The sequence below is a fragment of the Polistes fuscatus genome, unplaced genomic scaffold, assembly GCF_010416935.1.
Source record: "Polistes fuscatus isolate 324 unplaced genomic scaffold, CU_Pfus_HIC Scaffold17, whole genome shotgun sequence".
Lineage (NCBI taxonomy): Eukaryota > Metazoa > Arthropoda > Insecta > Hymenoptera > Vespidae > Polistes > Polistes fuscatus.
In genome coordinates this window covers 3,960,140-3,987,457 of record NW_025113075.1, presented here as the reverse complement: position 1 = coordinate 3,987,457, position 27,318 = coordinate 3,960,140, and the positions used below count along the sequence as shown (strand labels likewise).

The following is a 27,318-nucleotide window of genomic DNA, read 5'->3' as shown; positions in this document are numbered from 1 at the left end:
AAAATTACATATATCCACAAACACAATATGTTCTTTCATGGGGGATTAGGAAAGGGATTTAGAAGGAGTGGTGGTGTAATAATGCATTAAAACTTGTGAGCAGTGAGGAGAAATACGTGGTTAAGGGAAAAAAGAGGTAAGCATTCTTATCCTTAAACGATAATATTCTGTATTTAATTGAGGTCAAGGTGGGGATCAGAGGGGTAGAGGAGCACGTGGTTGAGGGTAGAGAGGATGCGTGGTGGTGTGGAGATGTTTAATTTAAAAATTATAATGCTTCTATGTAAGAGTGATAATTCTCTAATATTTATGTACTCTCATTTATCCGTTATTTTAATCGGTTTAAGGTTAGCTTGGATGGATGCACAGATTCTTAGTATACATATACTATTATACTGCATACTAAGAACTCATAAGAAAATTATTATTTTTAACAGTTACTTTGTTATCTTTCTTCATTTTTTTTTGTCTCTCTCTTTCTTTCTTTTAAATGCTTTTTTCTTCTTTCTTTTGTTCCTTCCTTCCTTTTGGTTTCTTTTTTTCTTTTTTCTTTTAATTCTTTAATACTATCCCTTCATAACTTAAAGACAAGTGTGTGTTATTTCTTAATTTTATCTCAACATTGATAAAAATAAAAATCACAAGCAAAAACGATCCATAGGCAATAGACTTTTTTTGACTGTGATATATGCATTAATAACTTTATCTAATAATCATCCACTATTCCCTGTACAACCAACACATCTTTTACGAGCCACAGCAACGTTTTTTCTTGAAGGAGCATTTTAAATTTAAATGGTTTTTCTTTTTTTTTGTGTTGTTGTTGTTTTCTCGGCGTTCAAAAATTGTTAAACGGTTTTGAAACTTGGTGTGCATTTCTTTTTCTTTTTTTTTCTCTCTTTGTTATTTTTTTTTTTCTTTAAAAAGAAAGACAGAGTTTTTAAATAGGAAAGCTAGGAGTCATTGGCAGAAACAATTTCTGCATATTGTATATTGTTTTATACGAGTGTCACATTGCGCATTATATATACCGATATAATATATATATAATACAGGATCATGATTACAGATTGATACACAATGTACGAGAAAAACTGAAAAAATTGTAAAAATAAAGTCTAGCTCCATTATTATTCTCTTCCTTTTACTTTTACTTTTTTCCTTTTTCTTTTTTCTTTTTTCATTTTTCATTTTTCTTCTTTTATAACTTCTAAATCCGAACTGCTATTTAAAGGACGTATATTTTCTTCCTTTCCCCTCACATCTCTCTCACATGGCATTTTTTAAGCTAAGTCAATTGTCTTGATAGATATGTACTTATCACCTCTTTACAAAAATCAATTCTTAAACTTATAATAGGATAACTCGATGCAGATTCGCAGAATTATGAACTATACAATGATATTTAGCAAATACAAACTGATATGCTCCGCGATACGATAATACTAGATATATTTTTTTATATATATCATTTATTTTTTATTTTATTATTCGTAACGTTTATAATTAATAAAATAAAAATCTAACGATAGAGAGAGAGATCAACTAAATAATTTATACTGGATTATCGCTTAAAATTAATCATTGATAAAATAACATGTGTATAACGTAGAGCAAAATGAGATATATAAATATAATAAAAACAAATTGTATTTATATAACAAACTTAGTAATCGTCGGTCACTATCTGCGAATATTCATCGAGTCAGGTTTATATACGATGTTTCAATATTTTAAAGACTATTTGCTATAGGTACACAATGTATATTAATTTTATATGTATACATGTATATGCATGGTGTGTATATACATATATATATAATCTATATATCATTCACACATCTCTGACAAACTCACGAGCTTTTTTTTAATGCGCGTGAAAATCATCACACACGTTCGCATACATACATATGTATATATATATATATATTTATATATATATATATCTATACAGATAGATATATACATATATATATATATTTCTATATTATCATTAATTCACTGATGCTATTTGTAGTATTTGTAGTATTTGTAATACATTCACTTGGTAATTGTTATCGTCTTAATATATCTAAAATATTTGTAACATTCAGCAATGTATGTATGTGTAGTAATCTGTATGTTTATATTTTATTTGCTCGCCCTTAGACCGGAGTTGCGCGAGATAATGAAGAAAATTTGAATAATCTTTTAAAAAAGATATATAGGAAAAAAGGCAGCTACTCTTTGAGTGCGCTTAAAAAGATTTTTCTTCATTGTTTTTTTTTTTTTCCATTTCTTATTTCTCTTATTTCGCGTTTCCTTTTTCAACTTTTTCAACAATCTTGGCTTGCGGAGAGATAAATCGTTTAAATTATTTTCAAAAACATGTGTAAAAAATATAATAAAACAAACTTATACGTAACGCGCCGTACCTAATGTACATTTAAGAACAATCATCTTAAATATTTTTCAGCGAAGATTAAGTTATTTATTTGTTTTCTTTTTCTTTTTTTTTGTTTCTTTTTCTTTTTTGAAGGGGAGAGTTAAATATTACTTTTGCACGTTATTTCATCGTCTTTTTATACGTCGACGTCGTATTCGATGAATCTATTGTCTTATAAATAGTTTACAACGTTTCCATGCAAAATTAATATTTCGATTAATAACTTGTAAGATCTCGCAACGTAACAATTATTATCTTAAGATGATCGGTCTAATAAAAAATAATAATAATAATACCTGTGAGAGAATAAAAAGAACATATAACAATTGATCGTATAATAATAATAATTTCCATTATTTTCAAACGGTATTTGCACTTTGTTTATATATATATATATATAAATATTTAAACACGTCGAACTAATTAGAATAAAAATATACAATCGCTTAGAACGGGGATTATAAGAATTAAATATGATCACAGTACTTAATTAAAGAACGAACAAAGTAAAAAAAAATAAAAAAAATAAAAAATTGATCGACACTTCTTAGAGCGTGTTTAACAAATAGCGTGTGTGGTGTGCATTGGAAAAAATAAATAAATAAAATAAAGAAAATTAAAATGAAGTGTTTCCCACGCGTCCCTGGCTAAAGTGCGGGCTAAAAAAACACCCCCTTTTTTTTGACCATGTACAAATATATATAAGCATTAAACGTGTAATATATTATCGTCATATATAATATAATTAATAATACCCTAAGATATTGTAATTGTTAATTGTATGAACAATTCGAAAACGGAAAGTAATTATTCTTTTGCTTTTCTTTTTTTCTTCTTTTTTTTTTCTTTTTTTTTTTTTTAACAGCCGTCTATAAATTTTCAAGCCTTAGTCAGAGGTATTGAAGCCAATCAGAAAACTCCGGTAAATACTGTTCCTCTTATTCGACAGCATCGACGTGACGTCTTCGATTACTTAAACTCGTTTTAATTAATAAAAACAAGAAAAGGATTCGGCGACGTCGAACGAAACTATCGAATATTTTCCGTGCACAACCAACTAACACCAACGACGGCCTACCGAAAAAAGTACTCTCGACTTTCGTGTGGAATGATAGAATAATAATAATAATATCTTATTTCTCGTTTTATCATTAAATACACGTTAGTAATTCAATCTCTTAAAAGTATTACTTTTTTTTTCCACCCTCTTCTTCTTCTTCTTCTTCTACTCCTTCGTTTTATTCTTCTTCTTTTTTTTTTGTCTCTTTTTTTTTCTTTTTATATATAGATAGACTAAGTAAACGTTAAGTACAGAAAGATTTTACCAAAAAAACCAGGCAGTGGGAATCGAACGGGGACGAAGAAAAAAAATTATACATATATATATATATATATATAGGGTATATATATATATATATATGTATATATATATGTATCACGAACTTTTTTTTCCCTTATTAATGTGCATCATCGATTGATGTTCTGATATTTTGAGAGTTTCTTGTAGCGTACGTGTACAACTCTTGCACAATCATAAGCGATTAACTTTAATCGAAGCTTATATCACCCAATGCGGAATTGCTACGACTTTGAGATACTGATATATATTTATTATTATTATTATTATTATTATTATTATTATTATTATTATTTTATTATTATATATTATTATTTTATTATTATTTTATTATTATTATTATTATTATTATTATTATTATTATTATTTTATTATTAATATTATTATTAGTATTATTCAAAAGGACTGAATCGTAGAATCTTATTGCCATTCTCTATCTCTAAAAATATCAGAGCGAAAAAATATAGAAGTTATATAGTGCACGATTGAATATGCACATTATACCAAATGCATTATTGGATTACGGAGAAAAAATGTTGTTGCTTGGTGGTGATTCTAAGATCTATTATTGTTAACAGTAAATAGAGATAGGATTTGTTTAGTTTTCAATCGGGTACTTCTCGCAATCCTTTTAAGATGAAAAGTCAATAAGTTAATAAAGTTGAAGGAACATCAATATGATAGAAACTAATGCGAACTCGTTTATCATGAGCAATGCTCCTTCCTGAGAAAGTTTCTCTTCGATATTTATGATGATGAAAAATAATATTATTATTGAGCAGGAGGCACTTCCAAAGAGACAGGCATTTATAATTATCTGACATCCATTTTCATATGGCACATACATTTAAATTGTGTATCATTATGAAGATATACACACTGATTCGAGTAAACTTATCTAGATAGTCTTCATGGCTTTTACGCACTGTCATAGATATTAGTTCCCGCGTATAATAAATCTTATAATGATAATAATCCTCCCCATTTTTTATATAACACCCATCGATGGGACCAACATATACAAATACATATCATCAGATTTCTTGTGCTATACATTATGTGAATTAACATCACTGCCTATTTACGATTTATGACAGCTAGTTTCAGATTAAATGAGTATTATTTTATAGCTGTGCAAGCACAATGTAAGCGCATAAATAATCGGATCTTCGGAAGAGCCTCGTGCCATTTTTTTTTTTATAGAAAATATTTTCAATCAATATTATATAACGAAAATAATAATAACGACGTTCGTAATTTATAATGGAACTAATGTAATAATAATAATAATATGGAAAAAAGCTATTCGAGACCAGCTTTTATTATTTAAAAGCGGATAAAATGTTCCGACTAAAATCAATCAATTATTCTTTCACCTCGAAATATTTATATGTCGGATTTTCATAGCCATTTATTTGCATGTTGGCTACGTGTCGTTCTTCCGGTGTAGCTGCTTGATCAACTTCAATGAAACCCTGTCAAATATTTTTATTTGTTATATTATTTAGATAGATACTCGATAAAAATATTAGTAAGAAATTTTGTAAATATGTATGTATATTTAAATATACCTGGCTGTGTGGGCTTCTTGCATTACGTCTCTTGAATACAGCAACTCCTACGATTGCGGCTGCCATAAGTGCGATTCCAGCAAATGCTAGCGTAAAATAGACTGATCGGCTCTCTTTGTGATATATTTCACGTCTTACTAAATATCCCTGCAAGATATTAGGTACACATTAGTAACATTTTTATATAATAATTATATTTTTAATATTTGTAACGATTAAAAGAAGAAAGATTATAATCTAAACTTTAATGCAGTAACTGTAAATAATAGAATATATAAACAGAGAGCAAGCTCTCTCTACAAAATTAGTATTACTAATAGTTCTAATGTAACTGTATAATTGTTCTAACCGGTTCAGAATGTGAGGCATCATGAGTCATACTGTGTGCTGCCCTAACCACTCCTTCATTATGCAGCGTTGCAACGGGAGCCGGTTGTTCAGACTGCTGCGAAGAATACTTATTGTCATTCACTGAATCATTTTCTTCATGCTGTTCTTGTTCTGCACGTAATTCACCACGTTCGCCCTTACGTTTTTCCTTGCGTGCACGTTCTAATTGCTTCTGATGTTCTTTTTCTATAAATAAAACGCACAGACGTGTGTGCATACATATATATATATATATATATAAATCCTTATTTTATAATAAAAAGAATTTAGAATTTTTTGAATGATTTTATAAAAAAGGAAATGCTAATATACCTTCTTGTTTGCTAGCAACGTCCGCTTGATACTTGTCTAAAATAGCTGCTTCTGCCTCTCGAGTCATTGCTAACAATAAACCTGGTGTTTCATCCTTACTGCGAAGCGCCAAAACATAGTCATCCATTAAACGCCCGATTTTTGCACTCAGATCAGGAAATCTGAAGGTCGATGAAAAGATAATAAAATATCAACAAAAAAATAATAATATTATACTTTGCAACGATATAAATTTACTATAAAAATTAAAAATTAATAATATGTTAAATTATATGGTATGATAAATTTTCAATACATTACCGTTCCAACATCAATAAGCTTTGATTTGTAATTCGATCGATTTCTGCCAAATGTTCCAGTGTCGCTGGTTTCTCGCGTTGAGCTTGTTCCAGACTGCTGTCGAGTAAATGCTTGTAATGAGCAATGGTATGGTGTCTGTCCTTGTGAAGAGCTCTGAGCAACTTTTGTAGGCATTTCTGAATACGATGAGTCTAAAAAATATAATATAAAATATAAAAATAAATTTATCTCAGATAAATATGATTAATAAAAGGAAGAGCCTAGTTGACAAGACACTGATTTTTTTCAATTCTACACAGTTGTAGGAGTTCATAACACACGAAAATCAATCTTGCTCTCCCCTTGTAAGACAGATGAAAAAATAAATTCAACGAACTCACATTTGGTGGAGTTTCATTCAAAGCAGCAGTGTAACAGGACATAGCTTCTTCGTTTCTCTGCTTAACAGCTTCCTACAATAATAAATGAAAAATGCTTGACAAATTCTTATATTAAAAATTCACACAGATATTTATTTTATTACGTTATTTTAATAATGTGCATACTTGCACTCGTTGTTGATGCATCGCACTGAGCTGGTGTTTCTCAGCAGCACCACTTTCTTCCAAGGCTGCAACAGTTTCCTGGAATCGTGCAGTCATCCATCGTTTGAAAGCATCAGCTGCAACTGGATCATGAGCTCTGATATCTTGATACCTTTCCTCTAGGTCACTCCAATCCTTCATCACCTGAAAACGTTGTAGCACAAAGATTGCGACACCAATGTTCGGGGCTATAAAATCTTTTGCCCAAATAATTATTATGTACATATAGAAATAAGTACATATGCACTCTAACGTGCATTCAAACTTTATGATTTAAAGAACATTAACAAAAATGCTTTTGCTTACTTTTGTTACTTTTTCTTTGTGTACTTCCTCGAGCCTCATCTGTGCTTGCTTGTAACTCTGATGTTCTGATCGTGGATCAAAATGAGTCAAGTAAGGGTCTGGTGTACCTTGTGATTGAGATGGTTGTTGTGTACTGCTACTAAGTGGTAAGGGCATTGCTGTTGCTTCTTGTTTAACTTTCTCAGTCGTTGAGAATATTGTGGACGGTCGGCTGCGTTGTTAAAGATTTTTCATTGTATATTTGAATAATAAATAAAAAGTAAAAAAATCAATTGAATAATTGGAATCGTATGCTTACCTCGTAGTTGTATCATAATCGTCTAAATATTCTTCGTCGCTTTCGTCATCGTCAGGTTGATCACTGAATACATCATCGAGATCGCTTTCAGAATCATTATCCTCGTCGGCTTCACCATCGAGATCATCCTCGTCATCAAGATCGTCGTCGAGATCATAGTCAACTCCTTTTGGAATCGGTAAATCGATCGGTTTCTTCACTTTTACAGTTTCTGTAATTAAACAAAACCATTTGTCTTGAATAATAGATGAAAAATGAAGAGGAAATAAACCAATAAGAAATTTGAAATATTTTAAATATCAATGTTATTTCTCTTGGACCATTATTTATTTTAAATATATCCTCTATAGTATTTAATAAAAAAATGATCAATATTTATAATAAAATATCAATACGTATTTCGTATCAATATATAATCCTACTGTTGCTTTTACGCAATCCTTTTCACTCTTATTATAAATACTGTTAAATTATTTATATATATATTGACCATTTTGTATAATATTGATTAAATAAATATAAAAGTATTTATAAATATTATTATTATTATTATTAAATTTCCAGAATGAAAATGAGAAAAACAAAAGAAATTGTATAAATATGCTCATAATATTTGTGTTAATCAACACAAAAAGAGATAAAAAGAGAGAAAAAAAGAGATCCCCAGTTAGCAAAAGGTTGCTTGTTATAAAGATGAAGAAGTAGTAGAGGAAGAAAAAGGTGAATTTTAAGAAAAGAGAAAAGAAAAAACAAAAAAAATGGGAAAAGAAAAATGTAGGAAATAAATAACAACAGAGAGAATATGTCTGCTTCTGGCTACTCTTTCTTTCTTTCTTTCTTTCTTTCTTTCTTTCTCGATCTTAGGCACATAGTTCTTCCTCATTCCAGAGGCTCTAAGTTTTCCCTGTTATGTTAGAGAGGGCTAGGATTCTTGACTAACTAGGTTCTCGAGATGTTCTATTCTCCGAGAATAGATCCTCTCTGATGAGCTGACTTCTCGACTTCTGCAAAGCCAGACAAAAGCCTTCTCTTCTGGTTATATCCACGATGCTGTTCTTTTATCTGGGTCGCAGCATGGCAGACGTGCAATAAGTGTATGGGCTGGCAGTATTCTTAAGTGTACTTTTGGTTGAGACACGTGTGGTATTGGAAGTATCCAAAATCTTCAAGAAATGTTTCAAGAATATCAAAACTTTAACTTGGCTTGATTTTTATTTGAACTAATCATGAGAGAAAAAGAAAAAATAAATAAATATATTATTTATAGCAAACAATGTTTTGCAAACGAATGTGATATATTACTATGGGGTCTACTAGGGGGATGATTTAATTCGTTTTATTTTAATTACTTTATTTGAATTTATTTTATGTAATTTTTCGAGGAATCGTATTTATATGCTCGTGAATGTATATGTGTTATATTTATATATTTTTTAAATCTTATTTTATGTTTTTAATCGCAATAATATTCTACGGTTAAAACATATTTCGAATATTAATATATATATGTGTGCTAAATATAAGTTTAGTATAATTATAAAGTATTATATATAAAATCATATAATAATAATAAATTATCAACGTAACTTTAGAATAAATTTTACCTATTATACTGTAAAAGTTGATACACGTATATTTAATGCAAGTTCGGTATTGTATCATTTTTTTTTATTGCATTTAACAAAAAATTGAATCACAGAGAGAATTAATTTCACCACCATTCAGAGAAAAATAAACGTATATATATAAAAAAATATATAAACAGGTCAAATAAAAAATTGAAATAAATTAATTAGCAGACAAAACAATACGATATTTAAAAAGTACGTTTGAAAAAAGATATTTAAAACTCGTATTTAATTGAAAATCTTAAATCGATAAATAAATAAATCAATCAAATATCTTATTTAATAATTCTGTGAGAGTGTGAAATAAATATAAATTCATACACACACACATACTATATATATATAAAGAAAAAGAAACATAATATTTAGAAATAAGATCAAATAAAATAATAATAAAATTTCGTGTCAAAAACAAACGGAGAGGAAGAAGAGGAGGGTGGTGGGCGTGGAGGTAAAGAAAGAAAGAAAGAAAAAAAAGAAATAAGAAATGAGAAAAATTAATTAAAAGTAAAAGAATTAAAAAGGATATCCCGTGTTGAGAGGACGTATCAATTAAAAGTAAAAAAAAAATAAAAAAAAAATAAAAAACCTCGAGCGAGTATATGACGATAGTGGTGGTAGTCGTGAAGATGGAAGAAGGGTGGAAAAGAGGCGTCGTGTACACGTGCACGCGCGCGCGCACGATATGTAATCAGTGAGAGTATAAGTGAGAGAGAGAGAGAAAGAGAAAGAGAAATAGAAAGAAATAGAACAAGAAGTAAAACATGGGGAGAAGTGAAAAGAAGACAAAGGAAGGATGAAGATAGGGTGTTAAAAAAAAAAAGGGAGAAAGAAAAAGAAGAAGGGTAGAATATTAGGGAAATGAAAGAAGTAGAAAAGACAGAAAACGATTGAAAATGTCGAGTAGAATGAATGGCCCCCTGCCTGCTGCTTGCTTGCCTGGCTGCCTGTCTGCCTGCGTGGTGTGTATTTAACGCATTTCCCTTCTCCAACCCTTCATCATATTTGACTGCTTCTTATAATTCTTATTCTCTTTATATTTTCTTTTTCTTTTTTTTTTTCTTGTTAACGCATTTCCCTTCTCCAACCCTTCATCATATTTGACTGCTTCTTATAATTCTTATTCTCTTTATATTTTTCTTTTTCTTTTTTTTTTCTTGTTTTATTTTCCTTTCATTTGTTCACTCCCACTTCTGTAATATGCTTCTAGTACTTGCCACACAGGTGTGTCCATTAAAAAAAAAAAGTTTAGAGATTCTTTTAAGTCACACAGGGTAAATCATACTTTTTCTAATACAAAGGCTAATTATTTTTAAAGTTTTGATTATCGTGTAAGAAAGAAGATTAGAGAGACAGAAAAACGAGAAACAACAAAGAAATAGACGTAGATATATATCATCTCTGTAGTTCATCTAATAGAATGGAAAATCGTTAATGGATGTAAAAATGATCTCATGTATAAAGAGAGACAAAGAGAGAGAGAGAAAGAGAGAGAAGAGAGAATAAGAAAAAGAGAAATAGAAAGAGACTAATTATGTAAGCATGGTATTGTCATTAGATAAAAATGTAGTCGTTACTTTAACGACAATAATGAGAGAAGAATGATATATGGATGTTAGAATGTTACGTACGTTACGTACCTTTCAGGTGTTTCGGACAGCATACGAACTCGACACCAGAGAAGAGTGATATCCCGCATGGTAGCAACATAGCAAAACTTCTTAGGTTCATGTTACGTTCTCTGCAGGTATCAGCGGCTGTTGCGTTCCACCTTTAAATTGAATAAATATGTATATTTATTAAGAAGAAATTATTATTAATATATATTATAAATAATATTTTATATAATATAGCTATATATAAATGTAATAATTTTATTTATATATATATAATATATATATGAATGTAATAATAATAATTTTTAATTATAATAATAATATTTAGTATTTAATTAATGTGTAATAATGTATATATAAATATAATTGTGTGTGTGTGTGTAGGTCGCAGAAAGTTCGTGCCATTTCGAGGTTCGATGGTATCATTTATCTTTATTGTTTTAAAACGACACGAACTTTTCTAGTTACCTGATGTTATAATATATAATATATGCTTTAATAATATCAGATAACTAGAAAAGTTTGCGTCGCCTAAGTCAATAAAGATTCAAGTTAAATGATATACAAGCCTAGAAACGAAGTTTCGTTTTTACCCGAGAGATGCATGTGGGTTAATAGAATAATAATAATAATAATAATAATAATATTTTTATTTAATATTACCTACCTAGGCGATTCCCAACACTTGGTCTGATTATGTAGATGATCGAAAAGACATCCCTCTGGTACAAGAAGTGCATCACTTTGGAAGGGACCCTCTAAGAAATTGTATAATAAAAAATATTTATTAAAGTGATCAATAAAAAATAAATGAAACGTATAATATAATATTTAAATCAATTTTTTGAAATGATATCTTTCAAAAGTATTTTTTCACAAACAGATAAAAAAAGAAAATAAAGAACTAATAAGTTTCTAATGAATTTTTGTAATTATTATATATATATTTTGTTATTTCTAACGCTTACCCAAACATCTATATGGTTTAACCCATCTCGACAATTTACATTTGGTTCTACCAGGCTTGCACCACCCACTAACTCTGACATAATGCGACGACTCGACGATGTTAGTGATGTCTCTCTTTGGATATGCCTACAAAAAATTAAGTTTCAGTTAAATATCATAAATATTCAAGCAGGATGATCTCTATCATCTATCCTTAACATACTTTATAAACTAGACTTAATCATTTATGTATTTAGAAATCCATTTAATTAAAATTCGAATAATTTGTCAACGTGTTTATCAACAATCCAGCTTTCAATTTGAAATGAAAGAAAATACTTCATAAATGTGTTAGATTTATTTCAATAGAAAATACTATAAAATTAAATATAAAAAATACTAAATGTTACAACCACTTATTAACTAATTCAATATTACTATAAAATTATAAAATCCAACATATATGAAAATAATAATAATCAATAATTAGCTCATCAACAATCTAAATACATCTATAAAAACTAGATTATAAATATTTAGAAATAATCCAATAATAATCCAATGAATCTTATATTTAAAAAAGAAAAACCCGACATGGTATTACATTGAAAATGATATATAAATCATTTTGAAATATATAAACACATATATATATAAGGATGAAGTTAAACAGGGGAGAAAACAGTTTGGTTTGTTGGTGTTGTATGAGATGGAATGCCAAACCGAAATGAGGCTGCCACGAGCAAAAGAGGCGTGCATACAACACGTACAACAGTAAACCACCAACAGCAGCAGCAACAGCAGCAGCAACAGCAGCAGCAGCAGTAGCACACACTACACTACTTTACTACTACTATAACTACTATTACTACTACTACTAACTACTTTCACACCAACCAACTATTCTATTCGTACATATACACATGTGTGTATCTTTCTTTTGACGATCGGTACTTATTTTACACGTTGGGGTGTGTCAGTGTTTCTTTTGACGATCGTTACTTATTTTACACGTTGGGGTGTGTCATTGGTTTTGTGCTCGTATATTTTCTTCTCCCTTTTCTTTATTCGAGTTCGACATACCTGCTCTATATTCGTTTCTACTCTCTTCTTCTCGTTCTTCGTCTTCTACTACTTTTTCTTTTTCGTTTCTTTTTTTTGGGGAAGAAAAAGAGAAGGGAAAAAAAAAATACTTGCAAATAACTTTCATGAGATGGACAAGGTGTGTATATAAGAGAAAGAAAAAGTAAAAGAAAAAAGAAGAGAGAGAGAGAAGAGAGTAAGGGAAAGAAAGAAAAGGTAGCAGGTATACTACTACTCTTCTTTTTCAACTCTACCGCGCCTTTTACTCCTTCCCAAACGAGCCAGAGCGAAGCTGGAAGCCGTGTACGTTTTCTCTAGCGTTTCTACTCCCGAATTGAAAGTACCCACTAGGCTTCAACGAGCCTACTACGAGACTCTTTGCTGAGAATAATGACGTGTCGCGTTGGTGTCGGCTGATTTTAAACGATCTCCTTTTACCACCTTATTTCTTTTCTTTTTCTTCTTATTCTTATTCTTATTTCTCTTCCTCTTCTGCTTCACGTTATCACCCTAATTCATCCCTCACCCCTCACCCCTCACTCCTCCTTCATCATGGTATTTTGATTTCATTTGTTTTTTCTAGAGATTGGGACCATTTTCTTTTTTTTTCTTTCTTTCTTCTTTGCTATTAATCTATCCCTTTAAATTAGTTTTTCGAAGTTGTGATTTTAGAGGATAACGGATTGAATTCATCTCAAAAGTAAAAATTGAATAAACTGAACGTTTGAAATTGATTTTCAAATTTTAATAGAAAGAGATGTATTTTCCCTTCATTTATCCCATATATTGTGTAGTGTGTTTTGATTTATTTGTTTATTTCTCTAAATCATATTTGTAAATTATTTATCTTATTTGAAATGGATTTGAACGTAACGATACTTTGAATTAATATTGAATTCTTAAGGTATTCTTCTTCTTTTTTTTTTTTCATGCAGGATACTATGTTGAATTTAGAAGATGGTAGTTTTAATCTCCAGTCTCTTCTTACCTTCTTACAATATTCTAAAATCTCGAGTTTGTCCGTCATACAACTCTTCTTATCGGTCGACGACACCCATCTACCTTGCTCGCCCATGGTGTGTGCCAGGTAAACCTCACCGACTTCGCATAGTGTTGCGACCTTTAAAGAAAATGAAGATTGGACACTTGGGATATAACGTCTTATGTATAGAAGATGAATTAAAACAGCAATAACAACTATGCTCGCCCATGTGTTGTGCCAGGTAAACCTCACCGACTTCGCATAGTGTTGCGACCTTTAAAGAAAATGAAGATTGGACACTTGGGATATAACGTCTTATGTATAGAAGATGAATTAAAACAGCAATAACAACTAAATGGTTTCTTTCTCCATACGAAAAAATATTTCGTGCGCAACAATCGAAGAAGATACTTTTAATGTTTCTGTGTTTTTGTTATTATTATTATTATTATTATTAGTAAAAAGTTATTTCAAAGATAATACTTTTTAATTTTGACTTTGACTGTTAACATCCATTCTTCTTAACTTTATTTTTTTCAATTAAAAAGTTTATCTTATCCCCTAAATACACGCGAAAAAAGGCAAGTTATTTAATATAAAAAGATTAAGGCAAGGTTTTTTTTTTAAGAAGAAAATTTGGAAAGTATTTTAATATCGATGAACCACACACAACTCCTAAGTTAACTTTTAAAATAGACAAAAAAGGGTTGTTATATTTTTGTATAAAATATTAAACGCAAATTATCGATTATTATATAGATAGATAGATAGATAGATAGATAGATGGATAGATAGATAGATAGATAGATAGATAGATAGCTAATGTGAATCAAGAAATAACTTGTGTCAATCCATCGATTTTTCATGCTCGAGTTTCTAATCCCGAAATGTGAATGATATCAGCCGAAAAGAATCGTTTTCTAACGGGACAATAGGTAATATCGACATTCTTTCTCAACCTTGACAATCAAAGTATTTCCTCCTAGGCGAGGCTACAAAATATACTTATAAATAACTCACTTGGGGTTCAGATCTTCCTCCAGCTGGTGCCAGTTCCAACCTCTCCGACACCGCCTGTAAATATCAACGAAAACACGACTCTATTATTACATTTTATTTACCCTTTAAAAGAATTACTTCATATTTATAATAATCAACGATTATTATATATTAACATACTTTTTATAATTAATACATTTCTATTGATTATATTATTAATAATGATAATTGAATAACTGATTTTAATGGGGTGTAACCTAAAAATATTCAAACAAATGGCTGAATTCAATGGAATCATAAACATAATACAAAATATATTCGTTAAGCTTAACCAATCGATTTCGAATATATATTAATAATAAAAAGATGTGGCTGAATTTAATGTAATCATAAAAAAGAATAAAGAAGAATAACTAACTTTATATTGAAATGGTAAAAGTAAAAAAACAGCGGACTTTCATAAAATAATTTATAACATTTCATTGCATATATATGTATATATATATGCATACAATGTTTTATAAAGATTAATTAAAAACGTAGCATTGATATAGAGGTATATGTATTATAAAGCGAGCGTTCCATATTTCAAACGTAGTTTTCATTTGCTCGCTGCACATTATCGAAGGCAGCCCTGTTATAAAGCCGATTATACGATGTTTTATATAAGATTCCCATCTAAGTGGATTAACCTAATGCATTTATGGTGTATCTGACCGCAACCCTTAAATAGCTTTCTACGCACATACAAAAAATAGTAAATGAGAATTAAATTTTCGGCTACTTTGTTCAGGATTCCTTGATTTTCGTTTAACATCGCCATTTTCATTCGCGATCGAAGTGTAGTAAACACGTATGTAATCATAGCCAGGAAATGAAGTGGAAGAAGAACGTGCATGAGTGTAATACGTGTTAGAATGTAATAGGATGTAACATTGATTCTGATTCCAACAATTGTTATATAGATGCTTTTCATTCTATAAAAACAGGTCGATAGTGACAGCATATATATATATATAACTTATCATTTTTGTTAAAGTAGTAGTTGTTTTCCACGTACTAGAAAATTAAATGAAGGTGAATATAAGTATATATATATATATATATATTACTACTGTGTATGTGTGGATTACTTCGCAATATAGCGTCTATTGATTCCGCCATGTCATCATACATATTTCACGAGAGATATGCTGCTTTCGTTTATTATTAATAAATCATACCACCACACACACCTGCATATATAAAATATATATTATTATTTGGAGAGAAAACTCGATAAAAATCGTGTATATATAACTGGAAGAATACTGTGTTATATTTTAATAATATCCATAATATTTGTTATATTATATTAAATTGTTACGTTTGAAATTTGGCGGGAAAACGACGATCAATTACGCGGGAAAATTTGAAATTTGATTTTCTTTTCTTTTTTTTTCATTATTTTGACATTGCTTTTATTTCTAATGAAACTATGCATATATTTTCAAAGTTTTGTTACTTGCAAACGTTAGCATGTGTTCTTTCTAGTTTAGACGTTAAAATTAGGAGGATTCTAAGTCAAGGTAATTTCAAAATGGAGTCCGTGAATTGTTCCTACTTAACACTCGGTCGATTTCACAACGTCGATACGATTCTCTAACTTTTCTTCGATAAAGTTCAAAACGATAGACATTAGAAATATTTATAGAACAAAATATTATATATATATATATATATATTCCTGTTGAATTATTTAGTTAAAAATATCTTCGAACGTATATAAATGATAAATTAATCTTTAGGAAACGAAGCTAATTTAATGTAGATAGATACACGAATTTTGCTATATCAGGTTTCATTTGAATATACACGAGTATTATATTACAAATACGACTAATTTGTATAATTATGATGATTAAATAAATCATCATATATTATAATAATTATTTAAGAATAAACCATTCTAGATTAATGTATCGTTTTATAAACAACAAAATTTGCTGTTTCTATGCAAAGGTTAGAAAAATCCTAAAAAACAGTTGAAGAATTTCATTAAGCGTCTCTTTAATAATAAATTAAATTACGAAGAAGAGAAATACGAATTTACATATGTAGGGCACGTAATAAAAAAAAAGAATAAAAAATGTACAAAAAGTAAAACATTCTCCAAGAGTTTTGATCGTATATATTGAAAATCAATACAACACACACACACACACACACACACACATATATAAAATTAACGAAAAAAGGAAAGAAAAAAGAAAAAAGAACAAAAAATAGAAAATGAAGGGGAGTGCTTGGAATGCTTGGGATTTGAACGTTCAAACTATATATCCGCCATAGTTCTCGATCCTTTCCTTTCTCGTATCGCATACCTGATACATACCGATAACTTCAAAGCCAATAACTTGCGTGTAAGGCTTATATTTGATGGCATATGGAACGCCAAGAGAAAGAGAGAGGAAAGAGAGAGAGAAAGAGAGGAGAGAGAGTTTCATGCTCGAACGAACAATGCGATTATACGAGCAATGCGAACTCGGAGCTTCTATTAGAAAAAGAAAGAAAAAGAGAAAAGGAGAGAGAGAGGGAGAGAGAGAGAGAGAGAGAAAGAAGTAATAGAAAAAAAATGAAAATAAAAAAAATTTAATCGCTTTTCGATCATTCTCCTACCAATTAAAAATGATAAATATAGAAGAGGAATTGATTTTTTTCCATTATTAGTAGAAAATAATTCTCGTTGGTTATGGAAAAAAAAAGAACATAATAAATAAATAAAGAAGAAAAACAAGTGGACGACGCTTGATGATATAAAAGATTCGATTACTGTTCGATATCTCTTCGAACGAGTTAAACTCCTCCCTTGTAAGCATCTGGCATATAGTGTTACGTTATTCAAGATCATTTAACGAAAATATTCGTAGGAAACATGTATATAAAACAATAATTATATAAGAGGAGATGGGAGGAGTTCATAATCGTTATTTTTAAGTATGAATTAAAAAATTATACATACGAATTAATATATATAAATTAAATAATAATAATGATAATGATAATAATAATTAGATCGCGTTTTTTATTTGTTTTGTTTTTCTTTTCTAAAAATTGAAATAAATCATATTGCGATTAATTTTCATACGAGAGAGAATTTACATTTCTATTAGGTAGGAGTTACACGTGCGGTAAATATTCAATATCGTAATTTCATATAATCGTTATTTGTAAGTATGAATTAAAAAATTATACATACGAATTAATATATATATATATATGAATTAAATAATAATAATAATAATAATAATAATAATAATAATAATAATTAGATCGCGTTATTTTTTTCTTTTCTAAAAATTGAAACAAATCATATTGCGATTAATTTTCATATACGAATTTACATTTCTATTAGCTAGGGAGTTACACGCGCGGTAATATTCAATTTATTGATCCGAACACAAATAAATCAGTTTTTAAAAATAAACAAGAAAATAAATGAAAGCAACGGAAACAATAAAATAAAGTACCGTTATCCTCTACAAAATAAAGTACATACGATTATCGTACTTTTAATAAAGATTAAATAATACCATTCCATTAATCCCGACATATTTGCGATGTACTTAAATAAAGCACTTACTTCATATATCATTCCTCTTTATTCTACAAATGATTATTGTATTATTCATGAGATAGATAGAGAAGAGAGATAGAGTGAATATTATCGATCTATCGTATACCAATATGAACGTTCCAATGACTGTTAGCAGGTATATTACAATTTACACGTGCGAGTTTAATTTACTGCGGAAGCCCTAGGACAGGTATTCGTACGCGATAAGTTTCTGTAATCATTTTATTACTACCAACTATTATTATTGTAATTTTTTTCTACCGTTATTTCTACCGTCACAGGTTTTCAAAGATGAAAACGTTAAATCAAAAATAACGAGACATTTTTTAAAATTTCATTACATCCAATATGGCTGCCTCATTCTCCAATATTCTCCGATATCTTTTATACCACATCATCCATCCCTCGATAGAAGTAAATTTAAATGAAGTATTAAAAGAGACGGAGAAAAAAAGGGAAGAAGTTCTTTTAGAAATGCTAAAAGTGTGATTTTAAAAAAAAAAAATAAAATCAATATTCTTCGAATCGCACAACCCCCACCCCACCTTCGGCAGCTTGTATTCGTGTTCTGTGAACTTTTGCGGATAAAATTATTTCCTCGATCTAGACTAATATAAAAATAAGAGAACCGTTTTTTTTTAATATCAGATCTATTTTATCCTATTCGGTTTAATTAGGAATACTTAAAAAACATTTCTAAGATTTCAAGTGCTCTATATAAGCTTTGTGAATCAATCAAATATAAAGCCGCTTTCGGAAATACTCTTTTATCTTTACCACGTATATATATATATATATACATATACATAAATGAATTACTGCATTTACAGTATATGTATATATCTATCACTATATACTGTATAATATCGTAATATAGTAATACTGTATATTATAATACTGTAGTATGTTAAAATGATGATATAGCAATACTATAATACCAAACACTGTAATATGTTAACCCTTAAGTATACTAGACTGTAATAACTAACATTCTTATTTTTACCATGTATATATATATATTATAAATATATAATTATATTAATAAATACATAATATATATAAATACATAATAAATAATATTATATTATTATATATAATATGTATAAATATATACATAAATGAATTACTGCATTTACAGTATATGTATATATCTATCACTATATACTGTATAATATCGTAATATAGTAATACTGTATATTATAATACTGTAGTATGTTAAAATAATGATATAGCAATACTATAATAGTCAATACTATAGTAACTAACAATATATTACAGTACTATAATACCAAACACTGTAATATGTTTTATCCTTAAGTATACTAGACTGTAGTAACTAACATTCTAGTATACTATTACTGTAGTATATTAACATTGCAGTATCCTAGTCCTGTAGTATTCTAACATCGTAGTAAGCAACATTATCACTATAATATACTAGTACCAAAGTATGCTAACACTGTGCAGTATACATATAGTATACATCCTATAGTATACTATAGATACTTTATACACTGTATATGCTGCTGCAGTGATACATTTATGCTCGCCGGAGCGAGTGCAAAGTAAAGTCGATGACGTAACACGTAAGCCATAATAACGTTGAATGCACGATGCATCCCAGTCAGAGAAATATACATACACACATATAACTAAAGGGAGGAAAAAAAAAATCAAAAAAATAAACGCAAATTGCACGTGCGAATGAATATGACTCATCGAGAACGTAATCGGTATGCCATCTTTTTCGAGAGACACGCACATTGAATATATATATATATATTTTTATGCGTCATTATTCGTGCGTGACATGCAACGAATCGATAGGACATTGAATGATTGAATTTGTTGGAAAAGCAAAAAAAAAAAAAAAGAAAAAAAACAAAGTAGAAAAATTCGACGAAATTCAATTTTGTTAAAAAATATGTACCCACGTATATGTGTGTATATATATATGTATATATATATGTGTATGTTTATTTATAGTTGATATTTCTCTCAAGCATTGGAACCCTTGACTGACTATACATATATCTCTCCTCTCGTGAGGTACTAATAAATTCTCGGAGCAATATTGTGAAGAGAAAGTTCGTAGTTACCCTTTGAAATACCCTATAATCGAGTTATCATAATCGAGTTAGATGAAAATTGATGAAGGAGGCCAATACTACCAGCTTCAGTAAAATCAAATTCAAAGGACTTCACACTAGGAACTCGAGGGCCAAAAAAAATAGAGACACAAAAAGAGAAAGAGAGAGAGAAAGAGGACAATACTTTGAATGTTGATCGAACTAACGTAATCAACTGAAACGAATTTTTATATTTTTTTTCTCCCCCCCCCTCTGGTTATTTATTCGAAAAGATTTCATCTTAATTAGAATAATTGGAATTGGTGTTTAGTTTATAAAAAATCGCGTATTAAATCTTGAATATATGCATAAATATGTGTTATTGAGGTACCCAGGAAAGTTTTTGATAATTTTTAAATCAAAATCAAAGGCACAATATTTTATATTATTTTCATATATATATATTTATAATAGCACTTACTTTTCCAGTAATCCAATATATATATTATTTATATTATATTGTACGTAATTATATTAGCCCTTTGACATTATCATGGAAACCATTGAAAATGGATACAAAAAACTAAAGTTCAAATACACCTACGCAAAATACGGATGTCTCTCTTTCTCTCTTCCTCTCGTACGAGAAAATCCTGACAAAATAACAATGAAAAAAAAAAAAGAAAAATAACTTTTTGATGCAGTTTAAACTATCTCGACATGAATGACGTCGTTAATCGTCTTCAAGATTACAATACAGTACACTTCGATGTGATTTTAAAGATTTTTTATTTTTAAAACGTGAGAAATCCTTCCAAAAGCACGAATAATTTCTCCATACTTTTTTCATTCTTTTTTTACTTTGTTCTATTTCACGCTCATTTTCTTCCTTCTTTTTCCTCGTCAATTTTTATTTTTCATTTTTTCTTTTTTACCCTTTCTCTTCCATTCTTTCATTTTCATTCATTTTTTGTCTCAACCTCTCTCTCTCTCTCTCTTTATTTTTTTCTATTTATCTAAATCTTTTGTCGCCATTCATTCGTTCCCAAATAGTCCACCTAAAAAGTGATTTTTCGAAACTCGAATCATTTTTAATGATGAAAAGAGAGAAGAACGAGTAAGAAAAAAGAATAGAAAAAGAAAGATATATATATGGGAGATAAAAGCATCGTTTTACGCAGAAGCAGAAAGACGCCGACTCCGCAAAGTTGCGTATTTCATCTTACGTACGGATTCACAAAGGAGAAGAAATAAAAAATATAAAAAAATGATTCTATTTATTCGAAACGAGGAGTGGAAAGAAGATTCTCAAAGTGTAAAACTTTAAATGCGTTCTCTCATTTCTAATTAAAACTATACTGCGTTATTAGTTTTCGCTGACGATTGATGTAAACGATTCTATTTCAAATTTAATGAAACTTAACAGAACCATTGAAACGATTTTATTTTTGTTTTCTCAAAAATGAATCGTTGCATCGTTAAGAATTAACGAAGCGTACAATTCCAATCAATCTCGTTAACATTTAATTTTTGTTTTTTTTTTGTTTTTTTTTTCATAAATGAAACTTGTGTGTGCGTCCGCCATATTTAATAAAAATAATTAAAATATGATAGATAGATTCGTGTTATCAAAACGTCATTACATCAAGAATTGTTTTCAAATAACCGATGACTCTGCATTGATACAGATAACGAGGCGACCAATCAAAATCAATCGGTATGACATTTAATTTAGTTCATCAAACAGATCTGTCAGATTCGATGAAAGCAAATGACATTAAAATGATTATTTGTTTTTTTTTTAAATGCCATTAAAACCCAAAATCATTTATCAAATAACCAATCGTCGCATTGATACGAATAACGAGACGAACGAATCAGTTGAAATCAATTTCGTTAACATTTCATTTTGTTATCAAACGAATCTGTCAAATTCCACGCAATCTTTTTTTAAAAAAAAAAGAAAAACCTCTCATTAAATCGAAAATTTGTCTTCGACTAAACCAATCACCGCATTGATACAGATAACGAGGCGACCAATCAAAACCAGTCTCTCGATGACGTTTCATTTCATTAATCAAACAAATCTCTGTCATAGATTCTAATGAAAATCAAAGAAGTACAATAAAAAAAAGGACTTTTTTTTCGAAACGCCATTACAGCGCGGAACATTTTTTGTCCGAAAAATTAATCACCGTATCGCAGCTACAGAGGATAACGAGGCAACCAATTAAAATCAATCTCGTTGACAGTTCATTTTCTTCGTGAAGAAAATCGTAAGAAAAATCGTAAGAGATAAGAAAGAAAGAAAGAAAAAGAAAAGAAATTAAATGTAAGAAGAGAGAAAGAGAGAAAAAGAGAGACAGGCAGTGTGGGAGGGAGGGAGGGAGGAAGAGAGAGGAAGAGAGAGAGAAAGAAAAAGAGAAAGAGAAGTCGACGATCGTTACGAGGAAGAGGGAGGAGGCGAAGGAGGAAGAGGAAGGGTGAAGGGGGGTGCGGGTTCACTTGGAAAGTACTTGGAACATATTAAAGCACGAAGCACCGGCGCGTGCATCGATCGGAGAGAGAGAGCGGCTCCTGTTTGACGGCGGCCATGGTAAACTTTCTTTCTCATCGTGATGCGACATTTCTTTAGGAAATTTGATAAACCGAAAACGTCAAATCGTACAATGACAATGACAATGATGACAACAACGACAACGACGACAACGACGACGACAACGATGACGACGACGACGACGACGACGACGACGACAAATAGGGAAGGAGGAGGCAAAGGAGGAGAAGGAGGACGAATCGATCGATGGTCGCCATCGTTGTCGACGAATTTTACGAACCAATCAGCATTCTTCGTTGTAAATCATTGCTTATGTATATGCGAAATAAAAAAGGACGTTGTTTCGCCGATAACATTTAAAACAATTAAAAAACATTTCGTTTCGTAACTTGTTCATTTCGTACGTTATAATAATCTTGCAAAGTCAAAGAAAAAAAGTAATAAATGATAGATAGGAAGAAGCCTTTCTTGTGTATATAATAGGGAGAGACATTGCTTGTGCTTCTTGAATCCTTATTACTCGTATCTCATCATCATCTCAAGTAACCCAGCCACAAGACTTTCCAAGAGTCTAACTACATTGACTAAATGTAAAAAGAAGTCTTTGATTGAGCCGACATTTAATAATCCCATGTTTCTGACAAACTTCGTAGTATATACTCCACCTCATTCATATATATATATATATTTGAAAGTATATGCATTCTTAATAAGAACTAACATTTTCGCATGGAACGTCATTGCGGCTTTCTCTCGAAATGAAAAAGAAAAAATAAAAAAACAATATGAGCTCTGTCGTAAGGGATTGATTATTTACGCTTCTTAGGTAAACTCACCTGAACTCGAGAGACCAAGAGGACGCCCAGGAAGAACGCGGGCAGCATCATCCCCTTCATCTTCCTGCCTGGCTGCTGCCTCTACCTCTGCTTCCTTCTTCTTCTTTTCCTTCTTCTCTCTTTCTCAGACACTGGTACTTCGCTTTAGAATCTCCCCCTGTCTCTTTCACGACGAAATGGATGGATGATCGAACGTACGTGACGGAGCTTTGAAAGGAAATTCAAGACTGATATTCTTTTTTCTACCTGTTTCTATGTATATATATATATATATAGATATATATATGTATCAGGTTAAAATATTCTAATCCTTCTTTCTCTAATATTCTCGTCCCCCGCGTTCCGTAAAATAATACGATATTAGAAAAATTCGGCGCCGTATACGTAAGCGCACACGGCAATAGCGTTAATGCGCGACTGCTTGGATATCTACCTTGGTGCTGCTGCTGGTGCTGCTTTTGCCGTCGCCACGACCACCTCCACATCCACCACCACCACCACCACCTCCGTCGCTACCACTACCACCACCACCACCAACACCACCACCACCCCACCATCGTTGTTGCCGCCGCTGCCGTTGCTGCCGCTGTCGTTGGGTGGGTCGCTCAAAGAGAAATCCAATATGGCGTCACGGCGCGGCACAGTACCGCTGAACCGGCTTGGCCAATCAATGGCCACCGCTCGATGACCGCGCCGATAAGCGCTTCTCACATGCGCTCCTTGACCAGTCGATAACGTGGCGGGAAATCTGGTGATTTGAATGCTCTCTTCTTAAACTACTAATTTTCCCGCTTTACTTTTCTTTTTTCCATATATTTCACCTATTTATACATTTTACATATATAAATGTATAGATATATATATTAGAATATGATATTAAATTTAAATGATTCGTTTAAAAATTTATGAAATCAAATCTTTTTGTTAAAATGAGAAAAAAGATTTCTATATAATGACAGGTTTAAGTGTAGAGTAATATCAATTAAAATTTAGAGTTTATTCGTTAATAGAAATATTGGAATGAATATTTCTTCGTAGAAAAATCCTTTTTCATATTTCCAAGATATTAATACTTTTTTTAAATAACTTATTAACAACGCTATTACTATTTATTTGTTATTAAATATGTCGAATTAGTTAAATACATTTGTAATTCTATGATAGTAGAATTTGTAAGATATATTTTTAATGAATGATTTCTTAATAAGTTAATCTTACGTTATAATAATAAAAACTATTTTTTTTTTAATTTAAATACATTCATAATTTTAACGAACTGCAAAAAGAAGTACGAATAAAAATTGAACAAAATAAGATTTTAATGATAAATTAATACAAGCTAATAGAAAAACGGATTACTCATTGTTTATTTCGTAGGATCGATCCAGGTTCTCTGGAAATATTTCTTATTATAATGTAGTAGTGCTTATCGATAATATTCCCAAATCTCACTGATTAAAGTAGAGTAAAGTAGAGTGAATGAGTGAGTGGATGGGTAAGTGAGTGCGTTCCGTTTGAACGTGAAGTCGTCTAGAACGAGAGGCGTCTGCCGATGTTGAAGAGAAACCCCGACCATTGGCAATCGATGACAAAGGGAGTTTCTCGTGCGCCGCAGTAAATTGATCTTCAGAAAGTGTACGTGGGGGAGGAGGACAAAGTCGTGAGTACATAGCGTAGGTATAGGAGGAAAAAGCGTATAAAAGAGAAAAAGAGTAGGGCCAGCCGGTTACACGGGCGGGAAAATGAGAAAAGAAAGAAAGAGAAGAAAAAAGAAAAGGGAGAAAGAGAAAGAGAAAGAGAAAGAGAAATCCCCGATGCCGAGGGCGAACTCAACAACCTGTAGATACTAGACTACTGTTGTAGCACGCGACAAAATAACGATAGAATTTCTTTTTTTAACTTTCCTATTTTGTCTCCTTTTTTCTTTTTTTTTTTCTTTTACCCCTTTCTTTTTCTATTTTCTTTTTTAATTTTTCCATTTATTTCTTTGGTTTGTTTGGCAAATGTGAAATTATTGGTATTCCTCGAAATCTATTTTCTATGAGAACGATTTCTTTGTCTTCGGTATTTCATTTTCTCGTTCAATGAATTTTGACGAGAGAGAGAATAGAAAACTTTATATTTCAAAGAGTTCTGAAACTTTATATTGTCATTTTTTCTACCTCATAACTAGATATTTTTGTCTTTATCGTTGATATTGATCAAGTGATCTATACCCAAAATTACATTCGTGTATATTTTATGGTAATTCGACGAATTTGCATTTTAATTTTACGTTCAATGTTTTTTTTCTTTTTTTTTTTTAATTGTTCTAGTTTGTAAATATCGTTTTTTCTTTTTTTTATTTGTCGTATTTGCACAGTCACGTGATCCGCGCTGATCTATTTTGCATATCTTTTATAAAAATAAACGAATTTGTATTCTAATTTTTTCTCATTTTTATGTAAATTGTTCTAGTTTATAAGTATCGCCATTTGTATCGTTTAATTTGCACGATCGCGTAATTAACGTCAAACAATTTGTCTTACATATTTCTAATGAAAATAAATTCATTTCTATTTAGATTACTACTTATATTAATCGTTCAAATTTATAAGTGTCGCTATTTTAATTCTTGATTTAGGACGATCACGCGATCATTTTACATAATTTGTTATGAAAATCAACGAATTATCATTTCGATTTCTTTTATTTTAATTTCATCGATTAATTTTTTAAAAACGAATTGATAAATATATATATATATATTGAATTAGAAAAAGAAACTATAATTAAACGAATAATATTAGAGATTAAGGACCCTAGCAAAGGTAATATATAAACTTATCATACCGTTTCATATAGTGGAGTCATCGCTACTACCTAATATTGATTTTCGGTACAATCAAAGCAGATTCACAAACAATCGTATCGAGTGCTTGAAGCAGGGAATATAATGCCACGCCTTGAATAATATCAAACGAATAATATGAAAGAAGAAAACAGGATCACCTATCTATTTGCATATTAAACTTTTCCACATAATATAAATACGTACGTTTGATTGTTAAAAGACATGCATTTGATTTAAATGAGCTCTAACAAACTAACTAAACGTTGGTTTAAATTAAACGAGTAATAATAAATTTCATTTCGTATCATAACAATTAACAAATGTTCGAAACAAAGAAAAGGGAGAAGGGAGAGAGAGAGAGAGAGAAAGAGAGAGAAAGGGGTGGAATAAAGCTAAAGAAAAAGGGATAAAGAAATTAAAGGCTTAAAAAAAAGGAAATAAAAGAATCACTGTAACAATAAGTATTTATCTTTTGCTTTCTTTTTTGTCCTTTTTTAGAACAGCATGAAAATGCATAAGTGGATAGCCTTGGCCTGTTCCAACACTCGTGTGTCGGGCACCGTACCTACTGGTTACCCTGGAAACGGTATCGATTTCAACCCTCAGCT

At 30.2% G+C, this 27,318-nt stretch overlaps 2 protein-coding genes across 9 annotated transcripts in view; one reads left to right on the top strand and one right to left on the bottom strand.

Moving 5' to 3' along the window:
- Nucleotides 1–27,318, top strand: part of LOC122515069 (fasciclin-1) — a 763,302-nt gene that overhangs the window by 129,000 nt on the left and 606,984 nt on the right. The window lies entirely within an intron of this gene.
- LOC122515074 (amyloid-beta-like protein) lies at nt 5,086–24,404 on the bottom strand. Of its 2 annotated transcripts, XM_043632253.1 has the most exons (16): nt 24,311–24,404; nt 23,878–24,084; nt 14,821–14,874; nt 13,807–13,938; nt 11,756–11,882; nt 11,455–11,545; nt 10,812–10,942; nt 7,544–7,754; nt 7,246–7,456; nt 6,901–7,083; nt 6,736–6,807; nt 6,356–6,546; nt 6,056–6,216; nt 5,703–5,929; nt 5,354–5,500; nt 5,086–5,257 (listed from the first exon to the last, which is right to left on the bottom strand). In XM_043632253.1, the coding sequence occupies exons 2-16, from the start codon at nt 23,935–23,937 to the stop codon at nt 5,147–5,149; spliced, it is 2,109 nt and encodes a 702-aa protein (XP_043488188.1). In that variant the 5' UTR covers nt 23,938–24,084; nt 24,311–24,404; the 3' UTR covers nt 5,086–5,146. The 2 variants fall into 2 exon arrangements, with proteins under 2 accessions (XP_043488188.1, XP_043488187.1); XM_043632252.1 differs by lacking the exons at nt 14,821–14,874; nt 23,878–24,084; nt 24,311–24,404 and having other exon boundaries at nt 6,901–7,074; nt 13,807–13,955.